The 15,375-nt window shown below is 33.3% G+C and overlaps 1 protein-coding gene across 2 annotated transcripts in view; it reads right to left on the reverse strand.

Moving 5' to 3' along the window:
- TFAP2D (transcription factor AP-2 delta) overlaps positions 1 to 15,375 on the reverse strand; it is a 75,457-nt gene that overhangs the window by 46,274 nt on the left and 13,808 nt on the right. For both annotated transcript variants that reach the window (XM_074310670.1, XM_074310671.1), the window contains 2 exons: positions 11,054 to 11,219; positions 10,754 to 10,872 (listed from right to left, as the gene is read on the reverse strand). In XM_074310670.1, coding sequence (XP_074166771.1) covers positions 10,754 to 10,872; positions 11,054 to 11,219 — 285 coding nt within the window. The remainder of the gene's footprint in view (positions 1 to 10,753; positions 10,873 to 11,053; positions 11,220 to 15,375) is intronic.

Below are 15,375 nucleotides of genomic sequence, written 5' to 3' on the forward strand. Positions count from 1 at the left end.
ATTGTGTCCAAATCCCACCTCTGATACTTTATAACCTGTGTGATGTTGGACATATATGTTCACCTACCCATCCTTTTCAATTCCATCTTTCATAAAATGAGGTTTTCTGGCTTCCAAGATCTCTTTCAGACTTAGTGCCATGATCTTATGAAAGCATCTACATCAAAGCAAAGAAGAGTGTATGGGAGTGTTTAATTAGCATTTGTGCCAGTTTCTATGCAACCCAGAGAAAATCAGTGCTTAGGCCTATTTTCCGGTAAGCACAGATATAATTGTCTCCTAGGAAAGAAACAACTCCTCCCTCCAAAAAAAAAAAAAGTTAGTTCCAGAAACAGCTAGGTGGTACAGTGGATAGAGCACTAGGCTTGAAGTCAGGAGGACCTGAGTTCAAATTCGACTTCAGACACACAGCACTTTCTAATTGTGTGGCCCTGGGCAAGCCACTTAACCCCAATTGCCTCAGCACAAAAAAAAAAAAAAAAAAAAAAAAAAAAAAAAAAAAAAAAGGTTCCTGGTAGGAGAATTAAAGATGCATTGCTCTTTCCCCTTGGACAAGGTTGGCTCTAGGCAATTTAAACAAAATTCCTCCTCCTCCCCTCTCTAAGGTCCTTAGTGCTTTTCAGAAAGACCCCACCCATACTAGGTTATCAATTCATTCCACTCTCTTTGAGCCCTTCAAGAAAACCTGCTAAAATGAATCCTTCCACATTAAGAGAGGATAGACATGTGGCATCTGGAAAATCTGAGTAACATTTTTGAGCACTCCATCCGTACTAGAGAAGTCTGATTTATTATTGTATTGTGTAATATATTGATATATAATGCTTTATGTATATATATATATATTTACATATATATGTGTGTATGTATGTATGTATATGTTTTATGTATTTGTGAGTTTCTACACTTTTTCTGTGTCATTTGCTGGCATTTGTTGCCTGTGCTTTCTGCAAAAATCCCCTCAAATTCCCATTTAATTTTTTATACTAATTATATATACACACATATGTATATGTATATGTATATGTATATATATACATACATACACAAACACACACACATATATATAAATTGAGATGAAGAAAGTTTCAATATGGAAGGGATAATTCTCAAGGTGTTAATGGTGACTATAGTCCTCTGTTTTACTCCTCCCCTCCCCCACATACAACACTTTCATTTTTAATGTTAATTAAGGTAAGAGTTTCAGAAATTAGAGAATGGGAGTGAGGGGATTTAAGATTTTTGAACAGTAGGATTTATAACATATCCAAATTCTTATTAATCTTAATAGCTAATATTAATATGGTGCATTACTTTACAAATATTATCTCATTTTATCCTTATAACCATCCTCAGTTGAGGTATTATCCCCATTTTACAAATGAGAAAAATGAAGCAGAAAGATTGCCCAGAGCCACATAATTAGGAAGTATCTGAGACCAGATTTGAATTAAGATTTTCATGAAGACAGGTGCAGAGCTCTCTGCCCTTTACACCCCAGCTTTTTAAACTATGGTTCATGACTCCATATAGGGTCTCATAACTGAATGTAGGGGTCATGAAATTATGATTTATTATCAGCAACTGATTTATACACACACACACACACACACACACACACACACACACATATATATATATATATATGTGTGTGTGTGTGTGTGTGTGTGTGTGTGTGTGTGTGTATAAATCAGTATATATATATATATACTTGGAATCTTGTTAAAAAAATTTTAGGTAAAAAGGGGTCCAGAGTGGAAAAAGTTTAAGAAGCCCTGTTCTACACCACTTAGATACCCATTAGCTGACAAGTCATCCTAAGCACAACCCTGTAGGAGATAAAATTCTTTATAATCTGGCCACTTTCTAACTTTCTGGTTTTTGTATACTTTTCTCTACATAACCATCTCTACTATAGTTACAATGACATATTTCCTGTTCCTTATGTACCACGCTGCGTTTCTCATTTCTGTTGCTTTGCATTGACTGTCCCCTCTTCTGAAATGTATTTCCTTCTCATCTCTCCCTCTTAAAATCCTTGGTTGCCTTTTTAGGCCAGCTCAAGCATTTTCTTTTAAGGAAAACTTTTCTTGATTTCCTCAAATCTTAGTGTCTTTCCTGGAAAAATCTACCTTATATTCATCCCTTCCAACATATGTGATCTTTCCTGTTAAACTCTTATGTTTCTTGAGGAAAGGCCCTGTTTCACTGCTAATCTTTTACCTGTAGTACAGGTGAGTCATGTAATGGCCACTTAATATTTGTCAACTGATTATGATACCCCAAAGAATGCATTGCTTATGCACTTATCACTGCAAAGAAGAATATCTTTAGCACATGTAATACCAATCACATAGAGCAGAGATAAAAAACAGCAGGCCTTTGAGCCATATCATGAACTGTAGCAAGAGCGGGTCTGAACTAGATTAAAATCAAATTGAAACTATCTAAGATCTTAGAAACTATCTTAGATAGTTTCAATTAGATTTTAAAGCATATATATATATATATATATATATATATATATATATATATATATATATATATATATATATACATATATATATATATATATATATATATATATATATAACATAGGTGATGCTAATATGAGATCTTCTAAGTCATTATTGGGCTACAGAAATTCTTTGGTATTTTTTAGTGGATCTCATTTCTAGTTGAGTTTATAGGTTCATAAGCTACTAATATTATATAGTGTGTATGAAATTTTCAATATAAAACTTATAGTAAAGTCATTTTTTAAAATCTCTAGAAATCTGGGAGAAAGAAGAGGTTTATTAGAAAATAAACTCAATTTTGTGTCAAGCAATTTTCTCTTATGTTTGTTACTAGTTACCTTTCTTAAAGGAGATTTTTATGGCAATAATGAAGTCTACATCCAATCAATGAGTATCATTTAGAGGTAGCCTGGAGGTAATAGATAAAATGCTGAAGTCGGAAGCAAGAAGACCTTAGTTTAAAGTCCGATGGTTTTTTGTTTTGTTTTTGTTTTTGTTTTGCTGAGTCTTTTAACTTTCTGAGTCTTAATTTCTTCATCTGTAAATTGGAATAGTAATGATCTGATATGCTTTTCTCATAGGATTATTGTAAGAATTAAATAAGATTTAAAAAATAATAATTTTAAAATAATTTAAGATAATTTTGTAATAAACATGTTTAAAACCTTAAAGTGCTGTATAAAATATTATTATTATTAAAATGTTCAGAACAATGGCACCTATAACTATTAATTTGTACAAACATAAAGTTCCTGCCTTATTTAATTTGGAATCTACTTCACTCATCTAGAGGAAAGAGAAAGGATTTGAAGTCATTTTCTTTTCTTCTTGCAAAACCTAAAACTCAGCTTACGGGGTTAGACTTTTAAAGCAGAGCAAGCAAGATTGAATGACTGTTCTCCCTCTCCAGGTTGTCTGAGAACTGACTAAGACACTTTGCTTGATTGAAAGGGACAGTGTCTGGGAGTGACTGGATGGATGCAGACCTGGAGAAGCCCACTGAACAAAGTAGTTTGCTTACCTAGACAGCCATTTGCTGGAAGGAGCAAAAAAGGGATCTAAACCTCTCCTGGGTTTTCTGATTTTCTGGGTGATCCAAAATAAAGGCAGAGATTATGTCTCAAGCACTAACCTCTTCCTCTTCACCTAGCTTTTCCCTTGATCAAATTCTGCAACCCAGAAATGCTAATATACTGTCATCTAGAAATGCTATTTAAAGTAAATATCAGTGATGCCTGTCAGTTGCTATTTCCTCTGAGAAGCTTTTCCTGACCACCACCCTCACTCCAAATGAAAATGACCTCTTCTTTCTCAAATTCATTTCAAGTGCTAATTGCCAATATGAGACTTTCTTAACCCTTCCCTCAACTCCTACCATTCTAGTGCTCCCAAATGACCATTAATTTATTTTCTATATATTTTCTAAATATTTATGTGAATACATATTCTCTTCCCTGATCTAATATAAACTCCTTGTGGGCATGGAATATTTTATTTTTGTCATTATATAGACAATACTTGGCTCAGGAATAGATACTTAATAAATTTATGTTGATTAGTTCTCAAATATTTCTTACAGAACTTTGGACATCTCCTTTGTCCCTTTCTACCTTAAGTCATACTTATTTGTACATGTTTGTTCCCCCCTTTTCACTTTTATTTCCCAAAGGGCAAATACTCCCTAAATTTTAACATTTATTTCATCTCTAGCACTTAGAATAATTCCTTGTACATATTAGGCACTTAATAATGATTTGTCATATTGCACTGAAATAATCCAGGAATGGAGTAGCTAGGTGGTGAAGTGAATAGAGTGCCAGACCTGGATAGATTCAGTAGGATTTGAGTTCAAATTTGGTCTTAGATACTTCCTAGCTATGTGATCTTTGGTAAGCTACTTAACTTTGTTTTCCTCAGTTGCCTCATCTGAGCTGGATGAAAAATGAGCTGGAGAAGGAAATGACAAATCACTCCAGTATTTTTGTAAAGAAAAATCCAAATGGGATCATGAAGATTCAGGCTCAATTGAAAATTGACTCAAGAAAACATATTGTGTTTCTCTGACAGAAAGATTATAGGCAGTAAAATTTTATACTTCAAAAATTAAAAGTGGGATGGGGGTAGTCGGGGAGCAATCCAATGTATTTTGAGATCATAGAGGTGGAGCGAGTTAGCTAAGGCAGTTTTGAGGAATTTGGTACTTAATCTAAGGAAACAAACACACAATTGACCAATTAAAAAAAAAAAGTCACAAATACTGTTCTCAGCTAGTTTTATACATTTTAAGGGCTGGGCTGGTAAATGTTTAATTATGGGCTCTCAGGGTAAACTATGTGCATTTTTTTTTTAAAGATTTATTATTAACATTTTCTCCACTATTCAAGTCTAGAAATCAGTAAAACAATAAACAATAAATAAAAGAAATTATACTAAGTTAGAGATAGCAATTGCAGATATTGACAGAGCAGAACCACATAAACATCATGCTAATCTAAGTGCAAATGTTATCTACATGCTTTGAATCTTATCAGAGATAGATGAGAAGACACAAGTTCTCTGGGTTGGAAGAAGATACTAAATAGATTCTGATTCCCATGGATGATCAGTTTCCTTAAGGGATTCAGGTTAAGGATTCCAATCAGTTATGTTCAAGGGAGACAATCAAGTACTTCTTCAATCTCTTTCTTATTCCCTTAAAAAATTAATTAAAGCACTTTCACAAAGTTTGAATTTTGAGCTTTACCAATATCTTAATCCTATCTATGTTAACTTCTCTCTATTTTTGCAATTGCTCTCTGTCCTTCCTTCTGACTTTGGCACTACAATTTCTGATCTTTCAATCTCTATATGGGAAAAGGTTAAGTCAGTAAAATAAAAATGATGAAGAAAGAGGCCAAAGGATAGAAACATCAGATTTAGAGAAGAACAATTATTGAAAATGCTCTCTGCCTTGTTTCAATAGTTAAAAGTGCTTAAACACTATTTGCCAGATAGAATCAATTTGTCATCGAGGCGGGTTACAGGGCATTCTAAGCATATTATGCACATTAGGCATATTAGCAGAGGATTCAGATGACTGTAGGCATTAGGATCCAATGATTAACATAGTGCCCCAATAGCTGTTTAATAAGTGACTTTTGATTAATCCATTGATTGATTATTCTCTTTAATGTTGTCTATGAAGTTAACTAGCCTATTTTATTAATTCAGTCAAGTAACTTGACAATTTCATGAAATAATAAGTTAAAGTAGTTATTTTGCTTTATATAGACCCCTCCCCCAAACTCTCCTTTCCTCAAAAAAACAAACAAAAACTATTACCAAAATCTACAAAGCAGTTTTTACAGATTCCCCCACTTTCAACCATACATTTAAGCAGCCTGATGATATAATGGATAATGTAAGAGAATTAGAATCAAAACATACTGAGTTCAAATCTTGCTTCAGGAACATACTAGCTGTATGATCCTGGATAAATTACAACTTCAGTTAGCCTCAAATTTCTTATCTGTAAAAAGGGAAAATAATAACTACCTATGTGGTGAGGCTCAAACGAAATATATGTAAAGTACTTTGCAAATCTTAAATACATACATATGCATTTTATTATTATTATAAATCATTAATAATAATGATTATTATTAATTATATGTGTATATTTGTTAGAATATATACAGATCTAAGCTAAGTGAGGAATAAATAAGTCCTCCTCCATTTAGCTGAATTTAACAAATTCAGATACTGAGTTGAGTCAGATAAAAATATTTATTGACCATGGTAGGATCTATTAGATGGTTTTAAAGACATAGCCTTGGGACTCAGTGTTTATTGGATTAGGAATATTATACTGGTATCACAAAAATCTTAGTGCAATTTAATTTACCAGAACTTAAAACTGCATTAAGATTTTGGTAACATGTTTTTTATAGAGATAGTGTGAATTTTCTTAATGCATTCCACAAATACTTTAAAAGAACTTTTGGAGAACTTAAAAATATTTTAGGAAATAACTGGAAAATACATTGTTACTTGATAAGAATATCAATAGAATAGAACTTAGTGATAAAGAATCCCACTTAAGTAATTAATACTTTAATAATACTGACAGAAGAAATCTGACAGAAAATTTATAGCAAATGTGAAAGCTGAAAAACATTAAAGTAAAGCTAATTCTTATCTTAGCAATTAGAAAGATTTTAGGAGCTTTTGACATATGGAAATGGGTATCTATCCTGCTTGAGTACCAGTTTACAATCTTATGTATATAAGGAAATTGTTCTTCCAACAACAGATTTCCTAAGTGGAACTGCACTGCTATAATGGATTAAGACTAAATTGATGTGAATTGGGTTTGCAGTTTGTGGACGGATCTATTTGGACTAAATGTGTGATTTTATTTGTGAATGGTTCTTCAATAAGATAATTCTCTTCACCAACACAGATCAACACCTTTTCTGTGACTTTTATTCTTGAAGAGTTGCCGCATTAAAAATTTAAATGACTTGTCCAAGTCACACAGTCATTGTGTGCCAGAGGTGGGGCTTGAACCCCCTTCCTTACTTCCTTCTATGCTACTCAACTTCTCAGATGATGTGTAAAGTGATAAAAATTAATGAATTTGCTTATGAAATACTTTGCTATTCCATGTTTTAAATAGTATCTCTTGCACATAGATGAGCTCTCCCACTTTATCATGTAAGTCTGTTCTTATTATTCATGTACAAATGTTATAATGGTCTTCTGCCATAATAGCAAGGACAATAAAAGTGTAGCAAAATTTTACCTATGGAAGTAGGAGATGAGGTCACTTTAAGCTTATGGAGGGACAAAAAGCATAATGCTAAAGGTGAGGGTCAGGCCATCTATGTTCTTTAATGAAGGATCAAGTTAGCAAAAGATCAGAGTTGGCAGGGAATATGAATCTGAGTATTTGCAAAATACACAATAACTTTCACTTCTTTTAAATGATATAGAAAATTTGCATTACTTACTAGCATTGACTCTTAGGTAGTACTTTCCCCCCCCCAATCTACCCCCATCCCTCCACCTCAACCAAAATTGGTAAAAGCCAAGAGGGAGGATATATGTGGAACATTCCATTTAATAATGAGTATTGCTTTCCCTAAGACAAAAGTGCTTTAAAGAAGAGGATAATGAATGCTTTTGAGCTGCAATGCTAAAAAATCTCTTAATAGCATCCTTGACTGAAAAATATTTCCCCCAAAGCTGTTACAATTGAGTTTTCAAAAGTTGTTTAAAAAGTTGGTATCTTAAGTAGTAAAATCCACTTTATAACTCAAGCCCAAAACAGGTGTTTAAGAATCTATAAATTATAATGGAATCATCCAGGTCTTAAAGCAAAAACTAATATATATACATATATATATATGTATATATATATACTATAATATTCGCACATCTTGAATTTTGGCAACTTGCTAAATTTGGACTCCTTTGACTATTTTAGACACTATGATTTTAAGGAGATATGATCATAAGCAAGCCAAGATAATTGCAACAATTATGTCTCTAGATGTTATGTCTTTGGATGTCTTAAGCATTCAAAAGATATATGGGAAAACAGATAATAAGTATAAAAGTTTTTAGAAATCTAAGAGACACAATTTAAAGACATCTGATTTATGCCTATTGTAATCTCAGAAAAACCTAAGTCTTAGCCACATAGCAAAGAGAGATTGACAATTTTTTAGAACTTTTTAGAAGAAAAGTAAAACATACCCATTCAATTGTTATCCTGTATATGTATAGTCATATGTAGGAATTGTACTACAGTAGATATAGTGCTGGGTCTGGAGTCAGGAAGAACTCAGATACTCCCTAGCTGTGTGACCCTAGACAAGTCACTTAAACATTTGTAAAATGTAAGAAAGAAATGGCAAACTATTCCAGTGGTTTCTTTGCCAAGGTAACCCCAGATGGGATTTTGAAGAATGGAACAGAACTGAAAATGACTGAACAACAGCAAAAAGCACAAGGTAGTAGAAGGAGTATCTTTTTTTTCTGGAAAGAAGCAATCACTATCAAAATCAATGAACCCTAACCCAGGGATTAAAAAAAAAAAAAAAAAAAAAAAGATTACAAAAGAATGTATTCAACAACAATGAAGGAGAATTTTTCCCTAATCTATTTTCAATTTTGAATCTATTTTCTTTTGCCAACTCCTTGTTCTTCTCACGTTAGAACATTCTCATTTTCCTAAGAAGCCCCATAGAAAGCATAAAGTTCTGGTCTTAGGCATAGGTGATTGATTGCTTGTAGGATAGAATGGGAAAAGTAAAAAAAAAAAAAGGTCCCCTTGTCATCAGGATCTCCTGATGACCAATTTTGGCTTTTACCTAAGGCCTGGCAGCCTCTAGTTACCTCTTTGCATCCTAAAGTTTTTCATTTGAAGTTCATTTCATTTGTTCCATGAAGGTTATCACTCTCAACTTTAACACCTACGACTTATTTGATAGATAATTAAGAAAAAATCTTGAGTCAGGACCCAAAGTAGGAATATGAAACCTGAAGTACCTTGAAATGGAAGGTGGGAGGTTAACAAAGGTAAAAGTCTGAATGTTAATTTGAGTTTGGGTGATACAAGTCAATACTTCACAAACAGAATTAGAGAATATTTTGATGTCATATATATACAAATACATAAAATATGTAGGTGTATTTGTGTGTGTGTGTGTGTATGTAGATATATAAAGAGCTATATACACATATTTATAAGAATAGCCATAGAACCCTTTCATGTCTAAAAGTCTCTAGACAGTCTGGCATGGACAGCAACAAAAATAGAGCTTGTTTCTATGCTTTTCCCTTAATTTTCACCCTTAAATCCTTTTGGATGGGAATTGCCTTTACTATTTTAGTTCAGTATACACACACATACACAAAACATTATCCTTGAGCATGAATTGATATGTTTATGACAACAAAATATTCTGATGCCAAAATCGCTAAGGAAACGAGTCACAATTGTTCTCTAACAATTTCTTTTTACATAATATGATCAGTCTTGCTCATAGGTAATTGAAATAAGCTAAGATGTCATTAAAAAAGTAAATTTTGTGTGCTAACAATAAACGTTTACAAACAATTGATTTAGGTTTTTCCCCATATACTGATTCTAGTAGGAATTCTCAAAACTACTTAACATGCAAAAAATAATAATTAGTTTACATTAAGTTTGGACAAAAGACCTGAGCCACTATTATTTTTTATATATTTTTGGTAATCTTTCAAGAATACAACATAGAACAATATGACATTACAGTAACTGTGTTCTTTGAAACTCCAAAGTAGAAGCAAGAGTAAGGAGTTTTTTTTTTTCTTTGTTTCTAATTGTTTCAATTGTTTTTATGAGAATGAAATAGAAATCAGTAATAAGTAGAAAATAAGTTTTTTTTTTTTCCTATCCTCCCCTCCCCACCATGAAGATGATTCAAGATAAAAGATTATTGCCCAGAAGGGCTAAAATAGTTATTGGATGATAGAATGAGGGAGACACTATGTGGTTATAGTTATTATTGTTGTTATTGGTTTTCCTTTCTCTGTCAAGAATCAAGATTTTTGTATTGGAAAAGATAGAATAAAAATAGGGGATAATTGAAACCCAAGTAAAGTAATAGTAAGAAAGTTCCTAATTGCCTTTAATAAATTCAAATTATCAGGCCTCAACAAATTACATCTTCGAGCACTGAAAGTTTTGTCGAATAATATCCTATTACTGAATTCTACTAACATAACACTTAACAACTAACTAAACACTTGTTTATTTCATTTACAATTCTATAACATCATAAAATTCAACTATGTCACAAGAGTTATCTGCTGAAATTTAAGAAAAATCTGTATGTAATGCATAGATAATTCTTTAGAAGGCATTACTTACTTGTAATGAAAATAAATTAAAATCAGTTTTATCTGAACTATCAAATAAACAATGATAAATCTATAATCAAATGAATTATTTAGGAAGCTCAGTATATATTAATCTTTTAATGTCTTTTTCCTCTATCTTACTGACTGAAAGGAATATTAGCCCTAAATGGCAAATTCACCCTAATTAAGTTAAAAGATAATGGGATATAGAATTAAATGACACTTAACTGATAGTTAAATAACCAAAACACACACACAAATGTATAATAACAGCATGTTGCCAAAAATTGTCAACCACCATTCTTCTAGCAAACCCCATTAACTTTTAGAACTCTAAATCCTACCTTCTACTAAGGAAGTTAGGAGGGTGACATTGGCCGCTTTCCTTCTCCCTGCTGGCAAATTCAAGCCCAGCCTATCCAATTTTTCTCTCAAGCACCGTCCCCCATTCTTGGATTTTGCTCTGTTGGGAAACAAAACAAAACTAATATATGGAAACTCATCTGAATTAATCCATAGAAAGCACTGATCACAAACAATTTCTCCCAGGAAGAATCTCATCCATAAAGTGGAGAGATGGAGTAGACAAATGGGACTGAAGACCCTGAATAATATAAAATAGCCAACAAATAACTTTGTCTTACCTTCTCAAAATGCCACCCAGGAGGGAAGCATTGAGGCATTCAGGAGGTGAGAGGCGTCTCTTGACCTCTGCTATGGTCACTTTGTATTTGGAAGTGGAACTCAGTAGTGATAATCGACCAGGGACAGAGCAAAATAAATCTGTGGGGTTAACCACACAAGTGCCACCTTAGAAAGAAAGAAAGAAAAAAGACATCCACATATTAGTGATGAAAATGAAGGGCACATAAGTGATAGGTATACTTTTTTGTTAGAAAAAGCTACAAGTTGCATTGTTCATTTTTAAACAAGATTAATGTCTCAAGGACAACCCAGGTGACCAGAAAGAAATCATTTCTCTCATTTTATACTTGTAAACTTTTCTATTTTTTAAATAAAACCCCATCATTCCACCAATTAATCTTAGTTCTCTTTTCATGACTAAATAATAACTAAGTACATATCTTACTGCCCTTCACCTAGTCTAGTTTTCCATTTTGGCCTCTTTTTTGTTCCACCATATCATCTCCCAGTTCTGAATATTGTCACTACCTGTTTCCCATTCTCCCTCCTCATTGCCTCCTGGCTTCTCTGATTTCCTTCAAATCTCAGCTAAAGTCCTATCATAGTTAGGAAACCTTTTCCAGTTATTTTTAGTCTTAGTGTCTTCCCTCAAAGACTACCCTGTATCTTGTATAATACTTTGATTCTAGATCATTCTTACAGGAGACTATGTGCTTTCCTGAAGTAACTGCTCAGTGGATTCTAGGTCTGGAATAAGAAAGATCTGAATTCAAATAACCTCAGAAGCTCCCAAGATGTGGGAGCCAGGGCAAGTTATTTAACCTCATTTTCCTCAGTTAGGAAATGGGGATAATAATAACATTTACTTTGAGAGGCTCAAATGAAATAATACTCATAAAATAGCCTAATATATGATGACAACATAAATGCTTATTACTCTCCTCCTTGAAAGCATCATTTTTTTTTATTTTTCTTTTTTTTCCTTCTATTCTCAGCACTTAGCACCATATCTTGCACACAATAGGAGATTAATAAGTGCTTGTTGGCTCACTCCATCTCCCACTCTTTTCAAGTTTTTGAGGCCATAGTTCTCTTGAGGAACCAATTGCTCATTTTTAGCACAACATAAATCTGATCTCTCCTCCCTCTCTTTTCTCCTCTCCTCTTTTCGTCTTTTCTCTTTTATTTTTTTCTCTTCTCTTTTCCCCTTTTTTCCTCTCCTTCTTCTTCCTTTTCCCTTCCTTTTCTGGTAGCAAGGAACTAATTCTACTAATCATTAATTAGTATAATTGCTAATTAGTACTAATTAATTTTTAACAAAGAATCTTTTTTTTGGATTTGAAGCTGATCTCTTTTAAGGTTTACAAAATCAGCTCTTTAGGTTAGTTTTTCCCTAGCCACTGATCAAAATACTTAGCCCCTGATAAACGTCCAGTAGATTGTATAAGAGAGCAAAGCCATGGGTCCTTATTATTACAACTCTGTCCTCATGCCCACTCGAAATAGAAGAGTTAGAAGATGAGGCTGGCAAAGAAAAAGAGAATTCAAAGGGCTCAGACCATTGCAGTGATCCTTGGTTATTCTAACCAATATGGAACAAAACGTTATCACCTGAGAGCAGAATTTAGGGATTATTCGGATTTAAATTCTTCATGCAAGATCCTGAGGACATGTCTCCTTTCAGAGTCAATTAGGTTCTTTACACTCTATAACATCATTTTCTCAGATGGACAGGGGAGGAAGGAAGAGAGACCAGATAAAAGAATAGGAAGGATAAGAGAAAGAGAAGCATTGCAACAGTAGCAAACATAATAATAGATTTATGACTGACTGTCATAAATTATGTCACTCAGTCCAATTCTCTTAATTTAAGGAAGAAGAAACTCAAGTCCAGAAAGTTAGCATGACTTGTTTAAAGTCTGAGATAATACATGTCAGGGCTGGTCTTTAAAACAGAGTTCTCTGACTCCAAATACTGGGTTCTTTCACTACTCCGAGTCTCTCTTTTTTCAATACTTCCCAATAAGATGGAATGAAATAAATGGGGATGCAATGTCTAGATCTGTAGATGGTTGAGGATGTGGAAAAGTGCCTGATAAGAGGCCTCTGGACAAACGAATTATCCTCTTTACAATCTGGGATAGGGAAATCATATTGGCAGTGAGTAATCTAACCCTGGAACTCTGGAAGACTATTTTCAAGAATTCAAAAATTTTATCCTGAATCCTATTCAGGTGTTCATAGCAAGAAGTTTCTTAGTGTGAGGGATAGAAAATCCTATCCAAAAATGACTTCTCAGAGACCTCTCAAAATAAAAAGCAGAAAAGTTGTTTAACAAATTCTCATGAGAATAAGCAATTCCACCATGAGGAGGGAAAGAAAGAAAGCTCATGGTAGAAGGGCTAAAGAACTAAGGAAATATATACAGTTTTTATAGATTTAATTGCAAAAGGATTACATCATGAGTTTGGGGAACATTAAGAGATAGGTGCCCCTCCTTCCCCACCAGTTAATTGAATGTCATCATATATCTCAAAAACTAAACAATTAGTAGCCTAAACATCGATAGCCTGGACAGACATAAGTGTCATCAAAAATCTAAGCAATTAGTAGCCTAAACTTTGAACATACCTATGCAGGTCACAGAGACCTAGAGAAGATAGAATACAGAAAAGGAATTTAGCATTACTGTTAAGTTCTTCACCATATCCTTACTTCATACTTGCTCCACACATTAGTAAAGAGAAAGGTTAAGGAATCATTAGGGATAAGGACTGAGAAAATGTCCAAAGTGAAGGCCAGTTGAGTGCAGCAGAACACCAAATGGTGTGAAGGAGGGCTATGGGCACCTACCACAACTTCCTTTTCAGATAGGTGTACTATTATTACCACTTTAAAAAGTAGATCTGTGAATCCTGTTTCAGGATCATTTATGGAGATCTTCCCTTTCTTTTCTTTTCTTTTTTTTCTTTTCTTTTTCTGAGGCTGGGGTTAAGTAACTTGCCCAGTGTCACACAGCTAGGAAGTGTTAAGTGTCTGAGACCACATTTGAACTCAGGTCCTCCTGAATTCAGGGCTGGTGCTCTATCCACTGAGCCACCTAGCTGCCCCTCTTCCTTAGTTTTCAATCGTAGATTCCTTTGTTTCAAACACTAATTTAGAATAGAACCCTAGGAATAATACAATAATTTTTCTATTTGCCTCACCTGCCTTGAAAAGTCATCATTCTTTCCTTACAAAATATAATAAAAAATGAAAGGATGAAAATTATTCCAACCGTTTTTTTTGGGGGGGGGAATTTTTTTTTTTAGTCTATTCTAGTTTCTCACTCAACAGTGTCACTATAGAACAACAATAAATGTGTTTTGTAGGGTTAATTTTTTTTAAGTGACTCCAGAAAGAATCAAAACGAAAAGCGATTAAACTCATTCTGTCGTGTCTTCCTTCTAATTATTCTTGGATATGAGTATTTAGTTATTAAATGGACATGTTTTCCTATTTAAAAATATAATAATCTTAAAGACACAAATACAATCTGTTTGTCTCTCCCTTGCCTCCGTTTACCTATCTTTTCCTTCTCTTTTCTGTCACCTTTGCCTCTTCCCTTTTCCTTTCTTAATGTTTCCTCTGTTCTCTTTCCTTTACTGTCTCCCCACCTACCATTCTCCACTTACTTAATTTTTTCCCTCTTCCTTTTCTCTTCTCCATATCATAATAATAGCTATACTATTTACATAGTGCTTTAAAAATCAGTAAATCTATTTACTTGTATCACATACTTATACACATCAAAAGAAACACAGCCTAATCGCACATATACAGGAAAGTATTATAGGCACATACCCTTTTTCATTCTCTTTGACACTTATTTGTATGTGCAGAATTGTGAACACAACTAATAAAACTACTCATTTTAAGTTTAATGTAGGATGGGGAAGGATAAATTTGTGTGAAACTTTCCATCCATAATCTAAGAAAAAGGAAATTTGTCTCAAGCATTTTCTCCAAATTTCTGTAGGTTATTAATACAGTTTTAGAAGAGTCAAATAGTTTTCTTGTCTATCCTTTCAAATGAAAAAAAACATTAATTTTTTTTTGTGTATAGAATGCATATTTCTACTGGAAATTTATTTTGTGGGGCAATCTGAACTATATTAAATAAAATGTTGATACCTAATAAGCATGTTACTAGGCATGTAAAAGCCAACATTTTACAGATTTCTATAATTTATCTTTACCCTATTCCCTGACCAGAATGCAGTGACAACTTGAGTTTGCATACTATTACTTCAATCCAATGTAATTCAGCAAGTATTTGTTA

Source organism: Sminthopsis crassicaudata, chromosome 4 (genome assembly GCF_048593235.1).
Source record: "Sminthopsis crassicaudata isolate SCR6 chromosome 4, ASM4859323v1, whole genome shotgun sequence".
Lineage (NCBI taxonomy): Eukaryota > Metazoa > Chordata > Mammalia > Dasyuromorphia > Dasyuridae > Sminthopsis > Sminthopsis crassicaudata.